Here is a 26,403-nt window from a genome sequence, read left to right as displayed (position 1 = left end):
TTAACCATTCAGAGTCTGGTGATTAGCTACACTAATTCAGATGTGCTTCTGTAATTATACGTGATGGCTTTATAGTCCCACCTATACGATATATTGGGGCTCTATACCCCAATATATACCCACTTCATTTTAATTCACACTTTAGATTATAGGCTAGCCTCAGAGGAGGCATAGGTTCACTTACCTGCATTATTTTAATTTTGAGGTATCTCCCAATAAAGATTATTTTAAATAATTATTTCATTACATTACTTGATTCATCTGGTGATATCAGTGGATGAATTTGTTTAGAGTGCTCTCGTTATAGGGGTTTCTTTTTCTTTTGTTGTGTATATTTGTATTTAGTTATCATATCCCCTCTTAGACGCCTCTTTTCTAATGTAAATAAATCTAATTTAGCTAGCCTCGCATCATAAATTCATCCTCATTATTCATTTGGTGGCTCTTCTCTGCACTCTCTCTAGTTCCATAATGTATTTTCTAAGGAGTGGCGTCCAAAATTGTACTCCATATTCAATATGTGGTCTTACTAATGCTTTATAAAGGGGCATAATTATGTTTACTTCCCTTCCATCCATTGCCCATTTAATACAAGATAAGATTGTGTTTGCCTTTGCAGCTACTGCATGACTTTGGGCACTATTGCTAAGACTGCTGTCTACAAGCACTCCTACATCCTTCTCCATCAAGGATTCCCCCAATTTATCCCCGTTAAATTTGTAAGTTGCCCGTTTATTCTTGCTTCCCAAATGCATAACCTTACATTTATCTGCATTAAACCTCATATGCCATATACCTGCCCAAGTTTCCAGTCTCTCCAAGTCCTTCTGGAATGAAATTACACCCTGCTCTGATTCTACTACCTTACACAATTTAGTGTCATCAGAAAAGATCGAGAATTTGCTCTCTATACCAACCTCAAGGTCATTAATAAACAAGTTAAAAAGCAGGGGTCCCAGTACCGATCCCTGAGGTACTCCACTCACGACTTTCGCCCAACCTGAAAAAGTTAAATTTATGACAACTCTCTGTTGTCTATACTTCAACCAGTTTTCAATCCACGTGCATACAATATTACTGAGTCCAATTTGCTTTATTTTGTACACCAACCTCTTGTGTGGAACCGTATCAAAAGCCTTTGCAAAATCTAAGTAAACCACATCAACTGCATTACCCTGGTCTACATTCCTACTTACCTCCTCAAAGAAGCAAATAAGGCTAGTTTGGCATGATCTATCCTTCATAAATCCATGCTGACTATTACTAATAATTTTGTTTTCCAGTCGGTATTCCTGAATATTATCCCATATTAAACCTTCAAGTAGCTTCCCCACTATTGAAGTCAGGCTTACAGGTCTGTAATTCCCCGGTTGTGATATAGCTCCCTTTTTAAATATACAGTAGGCACGACATCTGCTTTATGCCAATCTTGTGGTACTGAGCCGGTGGAAATGGAGTCCTTGAATATTAAATGTAATGGTTTGGCTAATACTGAACTTAACTCCTTTAGAACTCTTGGATGTATGCCATCGGGGCCAGGTGCCTTATTTACTTTAATTATCAAGCCACCTATGAACTTCTTCCTCAGTTAACCAATTGTTCATTAATATAGAGGTTGTGGCTTCCTCCTGCAGTAGTACAATTGGAATGGATTCTTCCCTGGAAAACACAGAGGCAAATAATTTGTTTAATACCTCTGCTTTTTCCTTATCTCTAATAATCTGCCTGCCAATCTCATACTGAAAGGGTCCTATATTTTATTTTCTGATTTTTTTGTTATTAATGTACTTAAAGAACTTTTTAGGGTTGATCTTACTTTCTATTGCAATCCTTTTTTCATTATCCATTTTTGCTCATTTGATTGCCCTTTTGCAATTTTTGTTACATTCCTTATAATTCTGATATGATGCCTCCGTCCCTTCTGACTTAAAGAATCTAAACGCCTTCCTCTTCTTGTCCATTATCCTCCCCTACCTGGTTATTTAGCCACATTGGTTTTGACTTATTTCTTTTATACTTATTACCCAAGGGTATACACTGATAAGTGTGCTTTCTAACAATGTTTTAAAGACTGACAATTTATCTTCTACATTTTTCCCTGCAAAAACATCATCCCATTGTATTACTACTAGATTAGACCTCAGTTTATTAAAATCTGCCTTTCCAAAGTTGAAGGTCTTTGTTGAACCCAAGTATTCTGTTTTTTGATAATTTATTTCAAATGAGACCATGTTATAATCACTGTTACCCAAATGTTCCAGGACTTGAATATTTGTTATTACTTCTACATTGTTTGATATGACCAAATCCAGTATTGCCCCTCTCGTGGTTGGTTCCTCGATAATTTTGGTTAAGTAATTGTCTTTAAGTACCCCCAAAAAACTGTTTCCTTTTGTGGTAATGCTAATCTCATTGCCCCAGTCTATGTGTGGATAATTAAAATCACCCATTATGCAAACATGACATAGTTTTTATGCCTTCTCCATTTGCAAAAGTATTTTAGCTTCCTCAATCTCACAGATATTTGGTGGTTTATATCATATCCCCACAAACATTTTCTTTATAGTTTTACCTCCACTGCTAATTTCTATCCACAAGGTCTCTACAGTTTTATCATTACCTTCATAAACATTTTCCTTTATAATAGGTTTTAGATCCGGTTTAACATATAAACATACTCCACCTCCTCTTCTATTTGCTCGATCCTTCCGAAAAAGGTAATAACCCTCTAATTTAACTGTCCAGTCATTAGTTTCATCCCATCATGTTTCAGTAATGCCTATGATATCATACTGCTCCAGATTTTCATTCAAGCTCCCCCATTTTATCTGTCAGGCTTCTTGCATGAACAAGCATTTAAGTTTTTTTTCCAGTTTGTACTATATATGTGTAACCATGTGTCCCTGTCCCCCCCCACCCCCCCTCACTTCCGATGCGGGCGCGGGGGAGTTTAATGCGGCTGCAGGTGGTGTGCAGAAGAGAAATAAAAACAAACAAGTGCACAAAAGAAAATAAACCTATATGCAAGTGTACACGTGATGTTAATTAATTAATTAAATGTATCACACACCCAAAAAAACAGTATTTGTGATTAGTAGGTGATTGAAATAAACTGGTGTTACCAAATAGAAGAGTGTCTGCTGCTGAGTAAAGGGTAGCCCAAGACCCTGAAATCTACAAGCAACAAAACAAAACAAAGCGTAAAACGTTTCGTAGCTCTACGGGCCACTTCTTCAGGGAATCCGTAGAGCTACGAAACGCATTGGATAGATACCACTCAACCTTCTATGTATATCTATTTTAAGTTCTGAGGTTATTCAATAGCGTGTGCCTTTGAGTTGCATGTTTTTAGTTACAAGATCGAATTGCCTTCTTCGGCGCATGCGCCGTGACGTCATCAACCTACGCGGACGCGCAGAGACAGGACGATGCACGCTGCCTCACAGGATTGAGCTGATTACTCTCTGGCTCCACCGGGCGCATTGACGCAATAAGCTGGACTCTGAGACTGTGTTAACCTATGCACACACTGGTGCTGTGGCTGCTGCTTTACCCCAGCTGATCGTGCGGGAGAGGAAGCGAGATCTCTGATGGGAGAATCCTTTGCAGTTCCTGGTCGCAGTTATTGGTAACAGCTACTGTGTAGCTTCATGTGCCTGTTTACTTCTTACCTGATGTACGCTTAACCTTGAACCACTTATTTTATAAACACTGTTTTTTACTACTTCACGATGAGCCTTTTGTGCTTTGTTTTGTGGTGTGCAGAAGACCCTGCAACGATCGTCGGCTCCAGCAGAGGTTGCGGCGGCATACGAGTTTGTTGTAGGGGCGACATGGTCACTGGAGCTCCACGGTGGCACCTATTACAGGGCGCCGCCATTTTGCAATTGCCGCACATGCGCAGGAGAAGCCCAGAAACACCGATGGCCATCTCAGGGAAATGCGCATGCGCAGTACATCCTTGTAGTGGCAGCCATCTTCTATATTTGCTCCGCAGGGGACTACAAGCCCAATAATGCTTAAGGGCAGTGAATCAGGTGGAAAGTGTTAGCCAATAGGTCTGCTACAATCTCCTGAGGGGAGATTCTTACATTTGGTGCGCTCAGAGCGCGAGGGGAGTTGGAGCCAGGACAGACAAGGGGAAGGTAGGGTCTGAGTGTCAGTGGCACTCATACTAGGCCAGAGAACCCCCCTTAGGTCCCAGATTGGCCCCAATCAAGGGAGTTTGTGGTTGCTTCAGGGAAGGCCCCTAGATAGGGATGCTTCCCCCATTTTACGGTTAGTGTCAGGGACACAGTGAAGACACCGCACGGTGATTCGCGGCCTTTGGTCTGGGACCAGACCATCTACGTACCGAGACTATTAAAGGTGGGACCCTCCTACCGGAAACAACCAAACGCAGAGGGGGACGCCATCGCGGACGATGACGTTGCTGGATCAGCGGATCCTCATCACTAAGTCGGCCGCACCGAGTACTGGAGTACTCGGCAGGAACCTCAACAAAGTGCACCAACAGCTCACGGGGTAGCGGTACTCCCTACACTTTTGGGTGGGCCTGGACATTGGAAAAGGGACATCAGGGTATAGGTGCCTAGCACCCAATGTACTTTGGGACAATCACCGGTGGTACTGGGCTGCATGTACATTGTACAGTGTGGTACGGGTTGTTATATGTGTGTGTTCAGTAATGGTTGTTATTATATACAGGCATACCAAGCATTAACTTATGCAATGGGACCGGAGCATGTATGTAAAGTGAAAATGTACTTAAATTGAAGCACTACCTTTTTTCCACTTATCGATGCATGTGCTGTACTGCAATCGTCCTATACGTGCATAACTGATGTAAATAGCGCATTTGTATCAGGCTATATAGTCTCCCCGCTTGCGCACAGCTTGGGTACAGGTAGGGAGCTGGTATTGCTGTTCAGGACGTGCTGACAGGCGCATGCGTGAGCTGCCGTTTGCCTATTGGGTGATATGTCCTTACTCGCGAGTGTACTTAAAGTGAGTGTCCTTAAACCGGGGTATGCCTGTACCGTGTGTTTTTACTAGTACTATTAGTTTCACTACGCTGGGATTCCTCGCAGGTGGAGGCGCTGCACGGAGGCGATCAATATATCACCCCAGGTTCACATAGGTGGAGGCTTAGGCCTTCTGTGAGCCAACAGGTAACAGCAGTACCGGTAGTCTCTTTAGTCAGGGGGAAAGAGGGCTACATAAGATAAATAATATTTACTGTATTAAGTATGGGTGTACAATAATATTTATCAATATAAAGAACTGGGATACAAAACAGTCTCTGTTATAAGCACTCTTGATGAACCTCTACAATAATAATGAATACTTCACTTATAATAATGTGAAATTAAAACAAATGAAGGAAGGATACAATAAAAAACAAAAAAGTGAAAAATCTGATATTTCTTAAGTTATCCATATTATAACAATAATATGTTAGCCAAACATTAGCTTAAGATAACACATGTGCGTAATGCGTCTTTAACTAATTATATAGTTATGCCAACGCGCATGTGTAGTGTATTGGTTAATGTGCCTGCGTAACAAAAATATCACTGTTCATAACGTTAATGTAACGCTGCTACTTTTACTAACGGTCGTTATTTTTGCCTATTAACTATGAGGGTACCTGTTAAACTGATGAAAAGTAACAGACGTTATCTATTAAGGTAACGGTTGTTATCAGAGAAAAATGAACAAACTTGTAACTATCCACCCCATTGTTGGTATGGCAGAGCTGATACTAACAAAAGGTAGTAAGCGCTACTGAAATCTTTACTAACATGCAATATGTGACACAGTCATGAATAGCAACAAAAAAACAATATATACAAAAAATGTTTGTGCTGTGCCAACAAATGTTGGAAATATAACTAGTGAATACAAAAAAATGTAGCAGTCAGGTACACTACCGACACACTTTATTAAAGTGTGGCCGGTACCGCAAGCCTGGAGATTTCCCGGCTTGCTAGTGGCCGCCCCTCGGCGTGCCGCGCGTCATAGACGCGCGGTCACGCGTCTTCGGGAGCCTGAGCCCCCTGCACGCGCGTCCAGGGCTCCCCGAGGGAGCCCTGGTGTCCCGCGATCGCGGGACGGCGGCAGGGGGTTCCGGGGGACCCGGCGGACCCGGCAGCGGTAGGGAGAGCGCCCCGATCGGAGGGCGCTCTTCCGCTGCTTCGGCGCGCGCCCGTCACCCTCGGGCGCGCGCCAGGCTACTGCTGCGGCCAAGAACGGGCAAATGCTCGAATAAACTTGGCCGCAGCAGTACAGTCTCCTTCTAAAAATCAGGAAAGTACATATCACATAAAAGGACTCGTCTGACGCTGCCAATGTGTACGTGACTCAAAGTATCTATAGATAAATACATGATAGATGGTAGTGGATACATTAAATCAAACCACCAGGAGATGGCTTGAGGTTCAGGTGGAGGTAATGACTTCCGTTTCAAGGGTGGTACTCCAATTGGATCAGATGGTGTGGCCGGTATATAGAGAAAAAGAGAAAGGAAACAGAGTGCAGCTCTGTACGGCACAATAAACATTATGTGGTTGTTAGTATTATCAATTATCAATTATCAATTGTTAGTACCCTGGTACAGTGGTCTGGCTTATTATCATTTTGAGATATACCTGCATTTGAGCGCTTCAGCTATTTTCCATATCACTAACTGTGGAATGAACTGCAATGTGGGCTGGGAATGGTAAGCAATGCTAATGAATCGCACACAGTGAATGAGTGCAGCTCTGAGGACTAGAGCGGACCATTTATGAGCCCATATTGCCGCTCATTCCACACACCGTGACCACATATTGTTTATTGTAACATACAGTGTTGCACAATGTATTCTCTTTTTCTCTATATACCGTCTACACCATCTGTTCCAATTGGAGTACCACCCTTGAAACGGAAGTCATTGCCTCCACCTGACGCTCCAGCCATCTCCCGGGGATTTAATTTATCCACTACCATTTTTCACATATTTATCTATTGATACTTTGACTCACGTACACATTGGTAGCGCTGGATGAGCCCCTTTAGTTGCTATTGCAGAGCTGATCCTTATTGCACAAGGAAAGCAGCATTTCACCATATGAGTTGTGTTTACTAATGCCATGCTTCTATGTGTTGTGATTACTTCCTTAATGAAGTGTAGCCCCCTTTCCCTATGCCTAAGGGAACTACGCAGGCAACTGTGCGTGCTGCTGTACCTGTCTGCTCACAGGAGGCCTAAGCCTCCACCTCTGGGAGCCCAGGGTGAGCTCTTTCTCCTTTGTGTGCAGTGCCTCCACCTATGAGGGATCCCAGCGTTGGCTGGATAACCCCTCACAGGAACTGATACACAGTAATAAGTAATACACCACACAATGTATACAACTAAGCTTTACTGTACACATATATTAACATAGATAACATACAATAATCAGTACCCCCAGTACAAACCCAGTGACCCAACAGGTGGTGGTTCCCCCAAAGTACTGAGGGTGCTGTTGCACCAATAAACCCTGGTGTCCTGTCCCACCACTCCCACCCAAATGTAAGGTAGCGCTACCCCTGTTGATGCAGGTGCACGTTGGGTTCCTGTCTGGGAACAATTAAGAGTCTAGGAGATTTGAACAAACGCATATATTTAAAAACAACATTAATTGTTCTTAGCACAATGTGTGTACAGTGCAAAGACACACCGTGCATTCTTAAACATTAAATGACATCTGCCAGTTAAAAGGTCAACAGAGACAGAGGGACAGAAGCAGGGAGAGTATTGAGAAAAATGTACAGATATAAAAATGATACACTGATATTGAATTACAGGGGACTTCAGGTGGTATGGGTTAGGTATTTTTTTAGAAGAAATGTTAGGAATCAAAGTTTTATTTGTGTTACTCGATTTAGGGATCAATACTGTAAGACTGCTGTCCTTGTAAGACACCTAGGTTCTTGGAAAAGATGCCCAGCAGACACCCTCACACTTCAGATCACCATTTATTATCAAACACTTGATGTCAATCACACTGTTACTATAGACACATATTTAGAAATATAAAAAGCAGGAAAGCTATCCACTTTTCATTTGTATGTGAAAAATACTAATCTCCCATTAAAGTCCTTTTTCCCAATAACAAAGCGACCTCTCTCTTTTTTTTCCTCTGGCTCCATCACACCTGCGGCTTCTTTAATTGGATATTGGATTAAAATAACAATTAAGATCTGTGTTAGCAGAATATCCAACCCACATATGCTTTCATGGTTCAAAAAAGTCTCTGCTCTTATATTCCTTGAAATAGGTAATGTCACATATGGCTGGACATGTTTCTGCTTAGTAAGGCCGGGTTCTATCAGTTTTCTCCCTGTTTTCTTTGCACTTGTCATTTTCCAATAATTATGAATAGCATTCAGCTTTTACACACTTTTTTACTACAGTAGTAATGACGATGGTGTTTGCAAACTTCTGATTGTAATTTTTGACATCCTTTATCATTGAATGTGCTTACAGTATATTTCACATTTTATATTTGAAGGTGGTGAAAGTGTGGGATTTTGAGACGGGGAAGCAGTTGTTTGAGTTTACGGATGCTCATGGAGATGCTGGGATAACGTGTATGACCTTTGACCATAGTGGAAGAAGGTATGTAAATACTGAAAAGGTTATTTTGGTGGTTGGGGAGGAGGGCTACGGAGTAATGGCTACTAATAATGTACTTATTTGCATGTCCTAGGTTGATTACTGGAGGCAGAGATGGATGTTTGAAAATCTGGAACTACAATAATGGACAATGTTTGCACACCTTGAATGGAGGTAAACTGTGCTGGACAATATCCCTTATTGTGCAACTCCCTAAAGACCAAGGCATTATATAGTGTGTATATATATATGTAAACTAACCCCCCTCCTCCCTCCCCTAAGGGAGATTTGGTTCTTGTTACTGGGTCTAGTGCTGCTCACCTGTTAGGCTCTCAGGAATCTGAACTTCCGCCAGTGGTAGTGGGGATAAACAGGACAGATTTTCGGATCTCATTCTCTTACTCTTCAGTGCAGCGCCTCCATCCAACAGGGCCTATCATGGATAGGTGCAGTCCCTGCAGGACACCTCTTTCCCTCCCCTGAATGACTGCATCCTAAGGCGGGATTAAAATATAACTGGATGGTCTTTATTCAGTATACAGCATACATCTTTGGTCCCTGGGGCCAACGCCAAGAGCTTGATGCCCCAGGAGTGTCTCCTTATCTCCCATATCCCTGGTTGAGTATGGTGTAGGTGCTTCCACTCCCCTGTGGGAGTCCCTGGCTCAGCATAGAACTCCCACACTAGGAAACACTATCTTCCCCCGAAGGGGAGAGGACAGAGAGAACAAATTTAGGCTGCAACCCCTTTTTGTTACCAGGGTAGTGTCCCAGGTCTTAGCCCCGGTTATGGGCAGTACCTAGGCCTTGGTCCCACCCCCTGTGTCAATACTAGGGAGTTGTTTACTGTAGCAAGGGCAAGGATTAACCCTAACACTGCCTGCGCTGGTACCAGGATTTATGTATTAGGCCAGGGGTGCGCAAACTGGGTGGCATGTCACCCCTGAGATTTTCCAGGGGAGGTGTGGGCGGGTGCAGAGGTCCTACGCTCTTCCCCAAGGCATTGAAATGAAATGCTGAGGGATCGCGTGAGGCCTTTGCAACCTCATGTACTGGGATTCAGATGCGTGGTGTGACGCGTCGCCATGGCAATGCGGTGTCAAATGACGCCGTGGGACCATGTGACGTGATGTCACATTTCCCATCACCATGGCAACGTGGCGTCAAATGACAATGCGGGGTCACGACATGATGTCACATGACCCCGTGGCATCATTTGATGCCGCAAAACGAGTTAACGGGGCGCTAGCACTGGGGGGACGCAACTCCAATAGTTTGCGCACCCCTGTATTAGGCAGATAAATTAGTAGCTATGGGGTAACCTGGCTACGTGTGTGTGTGTGTATGTATCTTCATCTGAGCCACTGATTGAGCCATCTGTACTGAAGCAGAGATATCCTGGAAACCTGACCTGTTTGTGACCCTTGAGGACTGAAGTTGCCCACTTCAGGTTTAGATGGTATTACAACCACCATCTTCCTGCAACATCCATTGTTACAGATGACATTACACATCGAAGGTGGCTACTGGTGTTAAAGAATATATTTGGGAAAGAGAAGACACACAATCACTGGAGTAATTCTTCAGATGCTTTTACTATATAGTAGATGCGAGCTATACCCAGGGGTATATTCACGAGCTGGCAAAGGAATTGCAAAATGATACATTCTGCCTCTTACAGGGGCGTAGCATACATTTGATAACATTGGATTGGGTAGAATAATACATCTATGATGCATGCTAGTGCCTGATAGGAGGAAATCATTTGCATCTCCTAACAGAAATAGTAACGTGTGCAAAAAATGTGTATGTGTTCGTACTTGATTGGCTATAATAGAAAGTGAGTGAAGGTCATCTGCCGAAGAACTGTGAACAACACTTTTAATGCCAAGTCCAGGTGCAAAAATGAAAGTAACGTCCAGAAATAAAATAATGAACAAAGAAACTGAATTGGACAGTCACAGAAATCCTTTCACTGGCGACATCATGATTTCTAAGCAAAAATAAGGGGTTTTGTTTTTAACATAGAATTCAATATACATATTTACATTTTGAGTCAACTTTTCCTAGCATTTTCTTTTCATTGATTGCTAATAACAGAATACCCAGAAGTCCACAAAAATACAGTAGTAAACAAGTTTAGGTGACACAGTTAACTTCGTAACTCAAAATTAAGATGTAAATTAAAAATACAGTATGCTCTTTAACTCTTTCTATTTTCAGAAAATAAACCACTTGAAATTTGTGACTGCACATATATTGAAATAAATAGAAGCAAGTAAGATTTGTTTATCTAATTTAATGGACCGTGGGTAAAATGTTAAATTATAAGATATTTTGGGCAATGGTATAAAATAAAAATAGTTTGGGTCCCCAGTTATTAGATATTTTCTTTGGCTGTGGGGGACTTTTCATCTTACAAAACAGAATAACAATAAGTTTACATATTCCAGCTCTTGCTCATTAGTAAAGATGGACTAATCTTTCGCCAAATATGGCGTTTCTTCATAGCCGTGAATATTTGCAGCTTGGGAGGGGAATAGCAGTCCTTGCCCCTCGGGAATGAAATGTCAGGCTAGATGTTTGCTCTGTTGTACTCCTGTGCTGGTATTTTGGAGACCGGCGACCACCTCAAACAACACGTGGAGAGACACCTGAGATCTATGCAAATTGATATGCAAACTATAGTTTTTTTCCCACAGATGTCTCTCCACATGTTGTTTGAAGGTTGGTTTAAGAGTGTACACTCTCTCACACACTCAAACATTTGGAGAGACCGCTAAGAAAAATATATAGTTTGCATATCAATTGGCATATATCCCAGGTATACTTATTTTTGTAGCATAGGTGTCTCTGTTCCCCCCCCCCCTCTTCCTCTTCCCCCTCCTCTTCCCCCCTCTTCCCCCCTCTTCCTCTTCCCCCCTCTTCCTCTTCCCCCCCCCCTGTTCCTCTTCCCCCCCTGTTCCTCTTCCCCCCCCTGTTCCTCTCCTCCCTCTTCCTCTTCTCCCCCCTGCCTCTTCCTCTTCTCCCCCCTGCCTCTTCCTCTTCTCCCCCCCTCTCCACTATATACCTCTGAGTTTATAATGTTTTTATCACTTGGTTCTAACTCAACCCATCTATAATATATTTTCTGGAAATGCAACAATATTGCCTCCTAAAAAGTATATATTGCTGATTTCAGATATATTATTGCAGTTGGATGGGACAGAAGAATAAACATGTATTTTGTAAGTATAATTTTAAAATGATAACAAATAGCAAAATACAGTGCTAGATGGGGCATTAAAGTTGTTACTGACACACACAGACACACACAGACACACACTCTGTGTGTGTGTCTGTGTCTCTCTCTGTCACTATCTCTCTGTGTCTCTGTGTCTGTCTCTCTTGGTTTGAGCTTCCTACCACAAGCAACATGGCTGCTTCAGGCCCCCAAGTTGGAGCTTCCTCCGTTTTACCATCCTACCTCAAACATCTGACTGCTGATTGGCTCTCAAAGTGGGCGCACCTGATAAGGCAAAAACAAATGATAGACCGCACTAAAGACTAAAAAATGGTGACTGAGTGTTGGGTGCAATAGGAACAAGGGGGACCCAGGCTCCCCCTACAACAATAACATAACACAACCAATGTTTCAACTCTCAGAATGTCAAAAACGTAAACCAAGGTAAATGCCAAAATGAAAATATTTCATGTGAGTACCTGACAATAATAAACTTGGAGCTATGTCACATATGCGGAAAACAAATGTCAGTGAACCCTAAAAGAAGTAGGGAGAACAGGGACAGGGAGTGCACAAAAATGACAAGGGGGGATGGGGGGAAACACAATGGGAAAAAGGAGGTAGAGGAGGGTAGTAGGGGGGCAACGTTTCGGGGAGAGATCCCCTTCCTCAGGACCGTTCCCTTCGGTCAAATGGACCATAAGGTACTTCCCTGCACCCTGTATCCACAACCAACAAAATAACCCCAATATAAGTGTAGCAAAAAATAGTACTAAATGCTAGAGAATATGCTCAGTATACAAAGTCCAGCAATCAGCAAGAGAGTATAAGCTAAAATAGGCACATGAGATAAAGGTCAAACCGACTCTCTCTCTCTCTCTCTTTTCTCTCCTCCTCCTGCTGAGTGGGGCTTTGATTATAACTCAATTATGTTCTTTACAACATAACTTTATTGAGAAAAAAAAAACAATATCTCATCATCATCTTTAGCCCGTGTTGATCTACTGCTGGATGGGGGCCTCCCCAATGATCTTCCAGGTACTGCGGTTCCAATAGGACTGGGTAACTGGGGCGCTCCCTAATTTATACACACTGTATTGTTCATACAGAAAACTGATACAATATATCAATAATCAAATCGGCCAAAAATAGTAAATTGAAAATAAAAATAAGGATAATATACTAGCCCTTAATATCGCACTGCTGATTGACCAAAAAGAGGATCATCCCTGGATCCTCCTGTAGCAAATGGAAATGTTGTGGTTGTGGTCAGCACATGTGCTTCAGCCAGGTATCCAGATTGAGAATAATACCCAGAAAAGGTGATAAACAACAGAGACACAAAATACAGTATGAATATACCGAAGGTGCAATGATGGAAGGATATAGGGAAGCAAGTCTATATTACTCACACGGCCGTGTGTGAGTTGGTTCACATAGGGTGGATCTTTCAGGCAGGTGTTGTATAGCGTCCTCCTTCAATCAACCAGGACACTGTCATGTGGGATAGCGGGCGCATCTCCCGTAATCGCAGTGGGGAAAATAGTCACATCCACGAATCAGTAATATAAGCAGTTTATTAGTGTAAAAAATAAAGCATACACTCACACATAAGAATTCACTAGTCGGCTCTGACACCCGTCACGAGTCCTCCGGTTGCGGTACACTCCTGATGGTGCGTCCGACGTCAGGACCGCATGCAAGGGGCTTGTCCTGGGTATGGATGCAGAGTGTCCAAAGCCTCAGAGATACACCGGCAGGGAACTACGCGGTTCGCGAGAATCACTCGCTTCCTCAGGTTCCGCTGCGGTTGCAAACCTCTCTTTTCCACATTGCTCCAACACATTTTCTGATTTTATCCTCCCATCTTACTTTTGGTCATCATCTTGGTCTTTTAATTACCCTTGAAATCCAACGATGGTCATTTATTACAGGTAGACTCCTTGCCCCCAAATTTCATAATATCTCATGGGGGAGTGATCGTCTCAGGTATCTGGGAGTCTACCTATCTGCTACGGAGAACCCAGCCCCAGAAAACTTCAGTGATCTTAAAGAACGAGTAATCACTCACCTGGGATCGTGGGCGTAGCTGTCGAAAATGTTTTCCCTCAGGGGAAGGACTCAACCTCATGGTGATCAACCAGCTGTTGGCCAGTCAACTGTGGCACTAGCTGATATCCATGGGACTGACTGCTGAATTCATCAGCAAGATCCAGAGGAAGTTGTTGGACTTTCTGTTGGATTGGGACGCATTTATTTTACAGTGCACTTGCTATAGGTTTATTTTGATATTTGTTTGTCTGGTTTCTTTTTGTCCTATTTGGTTCTGTAAACCAAGTAGGATTGCTGTTCAACCAGAACAAAATAGACCTCCTCCTCCCATTTGATGCTTTGGAGGGAAATCGCAATTCATATCTCGTCTGCTTTGAGGTAGCAACGAGAAAATGTGAGTTGTTTAAAAGCAATTTTGCACATTTCGGAGCTACTAGAATACCACGAGTTTAAAAAAAAATGTGATTTTGGTCATTCTGCCCGGATTTGCACAACCAGAATGAAAACGCTTCTAAAAAGCCTTTATCGCATGGTTTGGACATGTGAAAAGGGATGACAAAATAGCAAAACATGCAAATTCCCTAGGCTGCGCTTATAGTGCGCGCGACGGATGACATCACCCGCGAAAGTTGTATTTCGCTTTGCAGCGACGTCGCAAGCGACCTGGCCATTGATTGGCTCAGAGGCTGTCACATGTGGCGATAGCCTCTGAAAAATCAAATTTGACCGGCTTCAAAATTTCGCGCCACCACGGCGCTCCCGTCGTACTTACTATAAACGCACGCGACGACGACAATGCATTTGTTTTGTCGGCACTATAAGCGCAGCCTAAACTGCACTTTAGAAGCGATTTGTGACAAATCAGAGATACTAGAATAGGCCCCACAGACATTTGTTTGATTTCAAATCCATTTATTCTTGTTCCTGGGACAGAAGAATCCCCAGCACTCAAAAAATGAAGAGGTAAAATACAATATTTATTGCTAAAGATATAAATCCATGTCCTTCGTGTGACTTTCAACATAATTTTACATGCAAGAAAAGGAGAACAAAAAGAAACCAAACATATAATTTAAAAAGAAAAGCAAAAAAGTGAAAATAAAAACAAACAAGCAACTGGTGTGTGCACCAACCAGGCAGAATAACAGATGGAGTGTAACAATGGAGTGAGGTTATTGAGTCTTTTTCCTCTTTTCTATTTGCTGAGATATTTTGTTTTGTAAATTATTTTGTTTGCTTTTGTCTGCTTTCCTTGCATGTAAAAGTATGTTAAAAGTCTTGTCAATAATGCTACTTTATCCTGACAAACCTTTATTCATCCCTTTGCCTTTATTTACACAATTGTTTTAGGTCATGGTTGCAGTAGCTATAATTTCTGCTCTTGCTTTAGTTTTAGTTCAGTAAAATGACACACCTTGCTCTTACAATGGCCTAGGAACAGCTTATCACAAGGCATGCACTTTGTCTTCACAGGACTCAGGGGATCATCTACATCACTTTCAGAAACCTCAGCCATACTGGCGGGATGATTTAGTAAGGAGCACAAACATTTTAATATTTATATCTGTAATTTATTGTTCAGATATTTCCATTATATTTTTTGTCCCAGGAGCCTCTGCTAAACTACTACTGTTTGCATTGTAACTTTGAGTCTTCTCCTAGAGCTTATATCCATAACCAAAGTAGCACTGACAATTCCACCAACCTGAAATGTACTGGTTAGTGAGACAAGCTTGGCAAACAGTGGTTCAAGTTATTCAATGGATATGGACAAATTAGCCCTCAGTTTCTCTTGTGCAATTATATAAAATACAAGGTGAAAGGATTTGGGGCAGGTAATGCTTGTCCGTTATAACTGCTGGGGGGAAATATTGTGAAGAGGCATATTGGCGAATGCACTGGTCTTTGCAGATTTTGGCTCACCACTAGTTCAATGTGATCTTAAGAGTGTACTTTTAGCTCCCATAACTTTTAATGTAAGCTCTTCAGAGCAGAGAGATTTTTTTTTTGTGCTTGTAAATTCTGCATCACAAATGTATTGTTCTGGATAGACTGCCAAAGTTGTTAAAGTATATAGGGCCTTATGCAGAGAGGAACGTTATTTAATGTGAAAACGGCAAGAAAATAGCCACAGAATTGGAGCAAGTTATGGTCGTATGCAGAAAGCTGCGTTACCTAATTTTTCTGATGAGATTCAAAATTGCCAAGTTTTTCTGGCTAGATTGAACTCACTATAATATAGAGCAGAATGGCGAGTTGCAGTGCATCTATGCTACCTGCATACCACCCTATTTTAACATGGCGAATTTACCAATCTCTCCACGTGTTTGGCAATTTTTAAAGTAAAGAAACCTGCTGTGGAGAATTTTATGAATCTCTCCATGTTCTCTGCAGGAGAAGCTTCTCTGGGAAGTATTTTCTCCAAAATATGGTGCTATTTCCCTTCTCTATCCTCTCTGCATAAGCCCCATAGTAACAAATGATATACTATAAAATGCCATGGACCTACAATAGTCCATGTATTTAAAATGAAAACCAAGGGGAAACAATACACTTGCCTTAAAGTTTATTAGAAATGCATCAGCTCAGTGTTATAAGCGTAAAAAAAGTGCTTTCACGATGTTGACTGTTTCATACTTCAACCATGTCTGTAACTGCAACTTACTGTATAATGTTGTCAACTTATTATTTTGCATCCAAGACATACTTGAAAACGAGAGGTACAGTAACTCTCAATGTGTTATTTTTTCCTGGTAAAATATTTTATAAAATAATAAATAAATTCTGCAGTGTTATGATAAATTCTGAAGGATCATAATACATGTGGATAAGAGTTGTGGCCATTGAAAAAGCATAGGAAGAAATTATGCCTCATGATTTTCCTAATGTCTTTAATGAAATCCTAGATAAAATGCAAAAAAAGGTTACTTTCAAGAAAAGGTCTGTAAACATAGTGATGCTTTATTTAATAATACAAGCTAAATATAATTGCCTAATAGCAACTGATAAACATGTTTCTCCATTGTATCCCAGATTTTTCTGTGTAGTCTGCAATGGGTTTTTCCAGCCGGAGCACAAATCAGTATTATGTTACTGTACGTCAAGTTTATAAGTCTGGTCCCCTGGCTAGTCTTATGTAAGTAAGTACAGTTCCGGCAGTCATTTGTATCTTTCTCTGTAGACCCGAGGTCACCGTGAAGACATTCTGTGCGTAGCCCAGTATCCACCTAATCTCCTTGCCAGCTCAAGTTATGATGGTGAAATTATTGTTTGGAACATGATCTCGGGTCACATACACTGCCGTATTAATACACCTGTGCATGCCGGATCTGCAGGAAAGAAATGTAAGTGCTGTAAAGCTTGTGTTAAGAATCTATAACCTCTATATACACACACTGCCTCCCAAGATCAGAAATACTTTATATGTATATATCAAGTTGGCGTTATATTAACAATAGATATTTTTTCTTTAAATGAAAATGTATCTCTATCATTTTAGAAGTACTCTAAAATATAGAGGGGAGAGAGATTATTTTCATGCAATGGTGCAAAATAAAAATAGTTTGGATCCCTTGTTATTAGATTGTCTCTGGCTTTGAGGAACTTTTCATATAAGACACAAAATAGCCATAAATGTGTATATTCTAGGTTTGGCTCATTAGTAGAAGTGGGTGAATCTTTCCTTGATATTCAAATTTGCCGCAAATATGTGAGAGGGAGTTAGAGAGAGAGATTTAATTGACCCATTGACTTCTACACCTCCAAATAGTCACTTAAACGAACGTCAACATACCTGGGTAATATGTTAACTTTAATATACAAAATATATTCAAAAAGTTTAAATTTGCATATTTCCCATGTATCCACGGTGTATATTAAATAGGATGTCTCACCCTCTCCAACACAAGTCATATTTCAGTCTGGATGTTGTTTGAATATAGATTTGGGAAAAATCACCAATTTCAGTCAAAATTTTGAAAGTTCGAGCAAAAGTGTAAAATTTGCCTTGAATTTTGTCAAACAAAAAGTTTTGCACATTTTTAAACTTTTTTGAAAATACCGGGGCCTGTATCTCGAGAAGTAAGGAGTCCCAGAGGCTGAAATCAACTTTGTTCAGCTCAGGAGACCCCCTGCTCACGCACACAATGAATAAAAATAAAATGTAAGCAGCTTCATTACCTTAGCAGCTATCCGCTAAGGTAATGATTTTTTCTTTGGGAGGTGTGGGGAGGGGGGTGTTTGATACTAGTGTGCGGGAGAAGGGGGTCTTCTGAGCTGGACAAAGTTGATTTCAGCCTTGGGGATCCTCTACTTACCAAGATACAGGCCCCGTTATGGGGTGCCGGTATTCCTCTGCTTTGTTTAGATCCCACGGTCATGTGACTCACAGGATTTTAACATGGGGATACTGGCACCCAATAACGGGGCCTGTATTTTGGGAAGTAGGGGGTCCATGGACCTGAAATAACTGGAGTTCAGCTCCGGAGACCCCCTGCTACATTACTGTAATGTTAAAATTAAATAAAAACCCAGCAATCGCCAGTTGGAGGCGCGCAGGTAGAGTGACTGATTCAGCCTCTCTCTTACCACGTGTCTCTTACAGACAAGTAGATCCTGGTAGGATTCAGACAGGAGGGACCTCTGCTGTGTAAATCCGATAGGCCATTAAGTCAGCATCGGACCTTCTCAAACCACCACACACTATAGTGCGTGATTCAATCCGGTAAATCAGATGCAAAGCCAGAGAAACCATTCACAGACATGTTTCAACCTTAATGGGTATCATCAGTGTGAAGTTGGTTGTACTGCTGGCTTTGCATTTGTCTATGAATGGTTTAACTGGCTTTGCATCTGATTCCCATGCTGTGCTCTTAAAGCTGTGTGAACAGCAAGCATTAGCTTATATGGGCTCCATGTAACAATGGCTTTTCAGAAAAAAGGTGACCCTGTGTGCTCATTTGCATGTCATTTCCCAGAATCCCTTGCTGCAGTGGAAGCGCTGTATGCTGGGTGATAATGGTGAAAGGCAGGGTTGCAGACCTGCCTAAGACATGTGAATGTGCTCAGTAGTGATCTTAGTCCTGGGAAATGTTATTCTATAAATGCTTTGGTTCTTTTTGCTTAAGAACAAATATTTTAAACAAGTTATACACAACATTCTAGATACAAACGACCTCTTGCTAGCATGCAGTATAATTACCTGGCTCCTGATTACTCTGAGATGTTTATCCAGACCATGCTTTGTATAAAGCCCCATAGCAATTTTTGAAGCTACTTTAAACATCCAATAAAGTCATTGTTATTTACGACTTTCCAGATGGACAAAACTATACACATTTGATAACTAAGGTTTGTATTTTTGAGAGGTGACAACATTTTCATTCTCTGCAGGTTACAAAGTAACTGTTGTTATTTCCAGAAGAGAACAATGTTACCAGTTATTTTCTAAGTAACTTGAAGCAAGATTACAGCATAGATATAGTTTCTAAATGACATCCAAAGGTGCAGGCAAAATTGGTTTTATTGATTCCTTTCCACTTAGTGTATGAATTAATCACGATCTGTATCTAGCACAACTGATGAAAGTGAGTTTGAGATAAAACCCCATTCATGATAATATTTACGAAGCAGGGCTATTTTTTTTAAAGACACTTTTCAGTGCAGTGACATAATAGGAATCAGCTCTTCATGCATAAACGTACACATTAGAAAAAGGAGTCCCTGCTGCGAAGAACTTACAATCTAAGTGTGTCTACTAGCGCTGAAAGGTGTCCTATGGAGTAGCACTGCCTAGTAAATAGTAGCCTAAATGTTTTATGAGCATCTACAAAAATGATTTCTATCCTGCTATGAATCTAGATCACTATACTTGCCTACAAGAAACCTAAATATACAGAAGTACTAACATAAAGGAGATATCTGAGATTTTATTGACTTTATCTTGTCAGTCAATTTATTACTGAGTTTTTCTGTAATAATGTATCTTTTCTGCCTGGGGTGTAGATCAATTTGCATTAGAAATAGTTACTGTTAGAAAATGGCTATAATTTAATACCAAACATATTTACAGTTTGTGTGCTACACACGTAAATAAGGTGACAGAAAACAATTCTGAAATAATAAAATGTTAAGTCAGTGCAATATTATTTATTTATTTAAAAAATATTTTACCAGGAAGTAATACATTGAGAGTTACCTCTCGTTTTCAAGTATGTCCTGGGCACAGAGAAAAACAAATAATACATGGTTACAAGTACAGTTACATAAATGAACAAGGTATACATTATATACAAGACATTGCATGCACAGTTAAAGAAAATATATATTATGAGCGTATGAAACAGTTACAGACCAGGTTAAAATGTGAGACAGCCTTAGATTTGAAAGAACTTAAACTGGTGGTGGATGTGAGGGTCTCTGGTAGGTTGTTCCAGTTTTGGGGTGCACGGAAGGAGAAGGAGGAACGTCCGTATACTTTGTTGAGCCTTGGGACCATGAATAGGCTTTTGGAGTCTGATCTCAGGTGATAGGTACTGCATGTGGTAGGGGCGAGGAGCTTGTTCAGGTAGCTGGGTAGCTTGCCCAGAAAGTATTTGAGGGTGAGACAGGAAAGGTGAACTTTGCGCCTAGACTCTAGTGATGACCAATCTAGTTCTTTGAGCATTTCACAGCGATGTGTGTTGTAGTTGCATTGGAGAACAAAACGACAAATTGAATTGTAGAGGGTGTCAAGTTTGCTAAGGTGGGTTTGAGGTGCTGAGCCATATAATATGTCTCCATAGTCAATAATTGGCATTAGCATCTGCTGTGCAATACGCTTTCTGACCAGGAGACTTAGGGAGGATTTGTTCCTGTAAAGTACCCTTAGTTTGGCATAGGTCTTGGTTGTCAGGGTATCCATGTGCATCCCGAATGTTAAGTGGGAGTCAAACCATAAGCCCAGGTATTTAAAACTAGTGACAGGTGTTAGGGTGGTGTTAGTGTTGGTTCTAATCAGTAGCTCAGTCACTGGAAGCTTTACAAATTTAGTCTTGGTCCCAAATACCATTGTTACAGTCTTGTCAGTGTTTAAAAACAGTTTGTTTTGGGAAATCCAGTTTTCGAGTCTCAAAAAGTCAGACTGAAGTATGTGTTGAAGGTCAGAGAGGCTATGGCTGTGTGCATATAGGATTGTGTCATCTGCATACATGTGTATTGAGGCTTCCTTACAAGCTGTGGGAAGATCATTAATGAACACTGAGAAGAGTAGGGGCCCCAAAACAGAGCCTTGCGGGACACCACAGGTGATATCCAGGGGGTTGGAGTTAGAGCCTGAGATGGACACATGTTGGGATCTTCCTGATAGGTAGGACTGAAACCAGTTTAAAGCATGTTTCCCTATTCCAGAGCTCTGGAGTTTGTTAAGCAGGCTAACATGATCAACTGTGTCAAAAGCCTTTGCAAAATCTAGGAATACTTCACCAGTGAGTTGTCCCCGTACCATTCCACACTGGATTTCATTGCAAACTTTTAGCAGGGTAGATACGGTGGAGTGTTTGGGACGAAAACCCAGACTGGAATTGGCTAGGGAAATTTGTCTTGGTGTAGAAATCGCTTAATTGGGAGTGGACACATTTTTCCATAACTTTGGATTTTCAGCCTCTGGGGCCTGTGGATTTAACATTTTTATAACCAAAGATATGATCAAAAATGTTACAAAAGTACCCACAATGCACAAATCTAAACATCTGTAAATAGGTGCTGCTGACAGTATATGAGTATTTTTTTTAATGATAGGATCTATGTTCGGTAATGTATAATGCTTAAACATAGTTTTATAGCAGAAGAGGTAGATAAAACGGCAATCGATTTCAATTCATGTTAAATTTAGTCGACTGAGATACTCATCTTATATTTGTATATTTAGTGATCCATAGGAAGGTAAACAAAAAAACCCCAGTGAAACATTATCCAATGATGTATCATAAGGGGAAAATAAATGAATATAATAATAATAATAAATTCCTTCCTCACTCCAGTAATGGCAATCAGATTTCTCCCTGATCAACATCCGTCCAATGTATATTTATTTGGTATATCCCTGTATACCTTTCCTTTCTAAAAAAGATGTCAAACTTTTTCTTAAAGATACTGTTTCCATTCTATCTCCATCAGTAGTACCTACCCTCACTGTAATAGAACCTATTCCTCTGCTGCTGGCAGGGCCGCCAACAGAAAGCGTGGGGCCCAGGACACACATTTTAAGTAGGCACCCTCCCCCCCACCCCCCCCCCGGGTCAGCGGTATTGTGAGCCCCCCCCCCATTTCACACCTCACGAGCCTCCTCTCTTTCCCCCCTCTTCCCATGTATTTCTCTCCCTTGCGTCTCACCCTCACTCACTCTCTCGCCTCGTATGTTTCTCTCCCTTCCGTGTCACCCTCACTCACTCTCCCGCCTCGCATGTATATTTCTCCCCTGCGTCTCACCCTCCCACCTCGCATGTATTTCTCTCCTTTCCGTCTCACCCTCACTCACTCTCCCACCTCGCATGTATTTCTCTCCCCTGTGTCTCACCCTCACTCACTCTCCCGCCTCGCATGTATTTCTCTCCCCTGCGTCTCACCCACTCTCCCGCCTCGCATGTATTTCTCTCCCCTGCGTCTCACCCACTCTCCTGCCTCGCATGTATTTCTCTCCCTTCCGTCTCACCCTCACTCTCTCCCGCCTCGCATGTATTTCTCTCCCCTGCGTCTCACCCTCACTCACTCTCCCGCCTTGCACGTATTTCTCTCCCCTGCGTCTCACCCTCACTCACTGTCTCCCGCCTCGCATGTATTTCTCTCCCTTCCGTCTCATCCTCACTCACTCTCCCCTGCATCTCACTCTTACTCCCTCTTTTCCTCAATCACCCCCTCTCTCCTCTCCATCAATTACCCCACGCTCACTCATTCCCTCCCCTCACACAATTCCCCCCACAAGATATATACAAAAAAAACTTCCCACCCCCAATGCAAAAAACTTCCCACCCCAAATACATACAAAAAAATCCCCACCCCAAATATATACAAAAAAAATCCCCACCCCCAAATATATACAAAAAAAATCCCAACCCCCCAATATATATATAGAACCTTCCCCACCCCCAAAAATGCAAACAAAAAACTCACCTACCCAATACATATAAAAAACAATACACACACACACACACACACACACACACACACATATATCAAACACACAAAAGGAAGTCGCTCACACTATATATACACAAAAGGCTAAACCAGGATTCAAATATAAATAATAATATCTTAGTTATAAAAAACCAAGAAAAACAATAATACAATAATACAGGGAAACTGGTGGTGCTGAGGGATTAGAATGGTATAAAACACACAGAAAAAAGACAAACAGAATCCCTTAATATAGCACTCACAAAATAACTCAGAAATAAAAAAGATACATATAAGAGACAAGAATCTGGACCAAAGTCAAAGTAGAAAAATGGCAAAGATTTTAATAATGAGCAGTAGGTCACACTAACAATTTAAAAAACATTTTACACACGACTGTAATTGCAGACTAGCAGCAATAATTAGCACGAACACTGAACAAAGAGATATATATAAGAAATGTCGCTGGAAACTAAACTATGCAGCTAAAGAATAAGTATCAACTAATAACCCTAAAATAAATGACGTGATACAAATAAACTGAGTAGTCAAGACACCCCTATATACTGTACTCCTAACTACCATAAATAAGCAGAGACAAGGAGACAGAAATATATATAATGACTAAACTTATATGTACTAAAATAAAGCACACATCAAAATAAGAGATCTTAAACCAAGGGGGAAACACAGGGGAGAAAAAAAAGCAGGCAAAAATAACTCAATCCTGTACAAACCAGCAACAAATCAAGTGGTAATAAAAAGTAACACATGGGTGCATCAGATATCCGTGAATATACACAGATAAGGCATTGGAGGAGAAGCAGCAGTGAAAAGCTTCTCCAATAAAAAGATAATACTTGATGTGAACCAATGCCAAATTCTGAGTGAAAAAGGCTCTAAGTAGCAGACAAAGGGATACTCAGCTGACAATAATGAGTAGGTAAAAGTCAGTCATTAGGAAATCCTGCAGTAATCGGGTTCCTGCATATGTCTGAGTCACTCAGAAAGTACACCATGAAGTACAGGTCGTGCCATAGAAATCAAGTAAGAGCTGGCATTAGGGACACTCAATGCGTTTCGCCCGTGGGGGGCTTCTTCCCGGAGTGATGAGGGGTTAGTGGAGGTGTGCTAGGCTTTATACAACAGACAGTGAGTATCGGCGCCGCATCCCCTGATTCTAGCCAGTAACGGAGATACGCGACAGCAGCGATGTCATAGGAGCAGCTGCGCGAGGTAGCAGAGTAATTGCCAGTTCCGAGTAATGCAGGGAGAATAATCACAGCTGACAGCGGTGACCATAGTGCACATGCGCAGTAGGTAGTTGTCTCAGGACGGCTTGGCAGATAAGCATGTAAACATCAACGACAGCATGTAGTAATGTGACCCATCTCCTTAGTGTATAGTAACACGCCAGATCTGAGTTTAGTCAGACACTCTAAATGGATAAAGCTAAAAACAAAAAGGCATTCGTATAGCAATAAACATGAGATATACAGTGCCAAAAGGGAAAAAGCATGAGTCACATAAAGAATAATAAGCATGTGTACATTTTAAGGCTGATCAGACACAAATAATACCAATTAATGTTTAAAAAGTATAAATAGTAAAACAGAAAAGAGAGAATAAGGGAATGCACAAGGGGAGAATAATTGCTTAAAAGGGAAGAAAGGTACCAAGAATAAGTAATAAAAAAAGAAGGAAGAAGGAGAGAGGCTATAGAAACATAGCAAAACCATGGGAATCATTCAGTCCCCTTGGTTGCATGGTATTTAAAAGAACAATCCATCTACATTCTTTATTAAGTAGAGCTTTCTCCATATCCCCTCCTCTAATACCCAGTGACACTGTCTATAGCAAACGCTGAAATATGCGAACTATCTGCTCCATGGCACTTTAAAAAGTGTCGTGCAACAGACGTAATCTTTTTGAACGTGTCTAAGTCCCGTTGAGCAGATCTAATATTTCTTGAATACTCCCAGATTCTGAACCTAAGTTCACGGGTCGTCATACCTATATACATAAGTTTACAGGGACAAGTGAGACAATAGATTACACCTTTAGATTTACAGTTCAAGGTGTAACCAATTTTGTATTTTTTAGTGTCATCACTGGTGGAGAAGGTATCAGTCTGTAACATAAATGTACTACTTTACTACATTTAGTAAAACCTTTCCTTCTGATTGTAAGAAATGTCTGGCTAACATGGGGGGTATAGTGAATGTGTACCAGACAATCCTGTAAATTTGTAGAACGTCTACTAGTCAAATTAACCCTGTCACCTAAGGTGTCCCTGAGGTCACCATCGGTACAGAGGACAGGCCAACGTTTTTAGAGAATCGATCGAAATTCTCGCCATCTGTCATTATAGGTCCCAATAAACCTGATTTTAGAATCACTAGTTTTCTTTTTTGGTTGTAGTAATAAAGAACGTTCATTCTTGGCACTATGCTGGTATCCCTGATGAATACTTTTCTTACTGTACCCCCTAGTTACGAATCTCTCCATCTCTGTAGTCCTAGCCTCAAAGCATTCCTCTGTAGAACAGTTACGTTTAAGTCTGATAAATTCACTACGAGGAATGCCCTGAATCTGGTGCTGCTGATGAAAGCTGGAGGCATGTAAAATAGAGTTAGTTGATGTTATTTTCCTGTGAATATCAGTCCCCACATTCCCACTGGGATCAATATAGATTTTGAGATCCAGGAAATCAATAGAAATAGGACTGAATTTACAGGTTAATTTGATGTTATAGTCGTTGTGGTTGAGTACATTGACGAAATCCCCAAACTCCCCGGCAGAACCCTGCCAGAGGATAAGGATATTGTCGATGTATCTCAACCACAACAAAACGTGGGAAGTCATGTCAGCATTTGCTTCACTGAAGACTGCCTCCCTCTCCCATCAACCGAGAAACACATTGGCATACGATGGGGCACATGTGACCCCCATCGCGGTCCCTCTTTTCTGAAGGTAAAATCTATTCTTGAAAACAAAAAAAATTGTGATGTAAAATAAAAGACAGACAGACAGACACAACCCCCCCCCCCCAATAGATATGAAAAATACCCCAACCTGTATAAAAATACTACCAAGTCCCCCAATACATATACAAATACCCCAAGCCCCCAATACATATACAAATTCTCCCAAGCTCCCCAATACATATAAAATACCCCCAAGCCCCCAATACATATAAAAATACCCCCAAGCTCCCCAATACATATAAAAATACCCCCAAGCTCCCCAATACATATACAAATTCTCCCAAGCTCCCCAATACATGTAAAAATACCCCCAAGCCCCAATACATATAAAAATACCCCCAAGCCCCCAA

At 41.2% G+C, this 26,403-nt stretch overlaps 1 protein-coding gene across 4 annotated transcripts in view; it reads left to right on the top strand.

Annotated features, from left to right (window-relative positions):
* LOC142490197 (cilia- and flagella-associated protein 337-like) overlaps window positions 1-26,403 on the top strand; it is a 104,222-nt gene that overhangs the window by 49,602 nt on the left and 28,217 nt on the right. For all 4 annotated transcript variants that reach the window (XR_012800002.1, XM_075592155.1, XM_075592157.1 and 1 more), the window contains 6 exons: window positions 8,538-8,644; window positions 8,736-8,815; window positions 10,865-10,919; window positions 11,823-11,868; window positions 15,390-15,449; window positions 17,098-17,260. Coding sequence is in view for 3 of the 4 variants with exons in the window: in XM_075592155.1 (XP_075448270.1) it covers window positions 8,538-8,644; window positions 8,736-8,815; window positions 10,865-10,919; window positions 11,823-11,868; window positions 15,390-15,449; window positions 17,098-17,260 (511 nt within the window). In the remaining variant the exon portion in view is untranslated. The remainder of the gene's footprint in view (window positions 1-8,537; window positions 8,645-8,735; window positions 8,816-10,864; window positions 10,920-11,822; window positions 11,869-15,389; window positions 15,450-17,097; window positions 17,261-26,403) is intronic.

Source organism: Ascaphus truei, chromosome 3, assembly GCF_040206685.1.
Source record: "Ascaphus truei isolate aAscTru1 chromosome 3, aAscTru1.hap1, whole genome shotgun sequence".
Lineage (NCBI taxonomy): Eukaryota > Metazoa > Chordata > Amphibia > Anura > Ascaphidae > Ascaphus > Ascaphus truei.
Note: the sequence above shows the minus strand (reverse complement) of the source record. Positions and strands in the feature narration are given on the sequence as shown.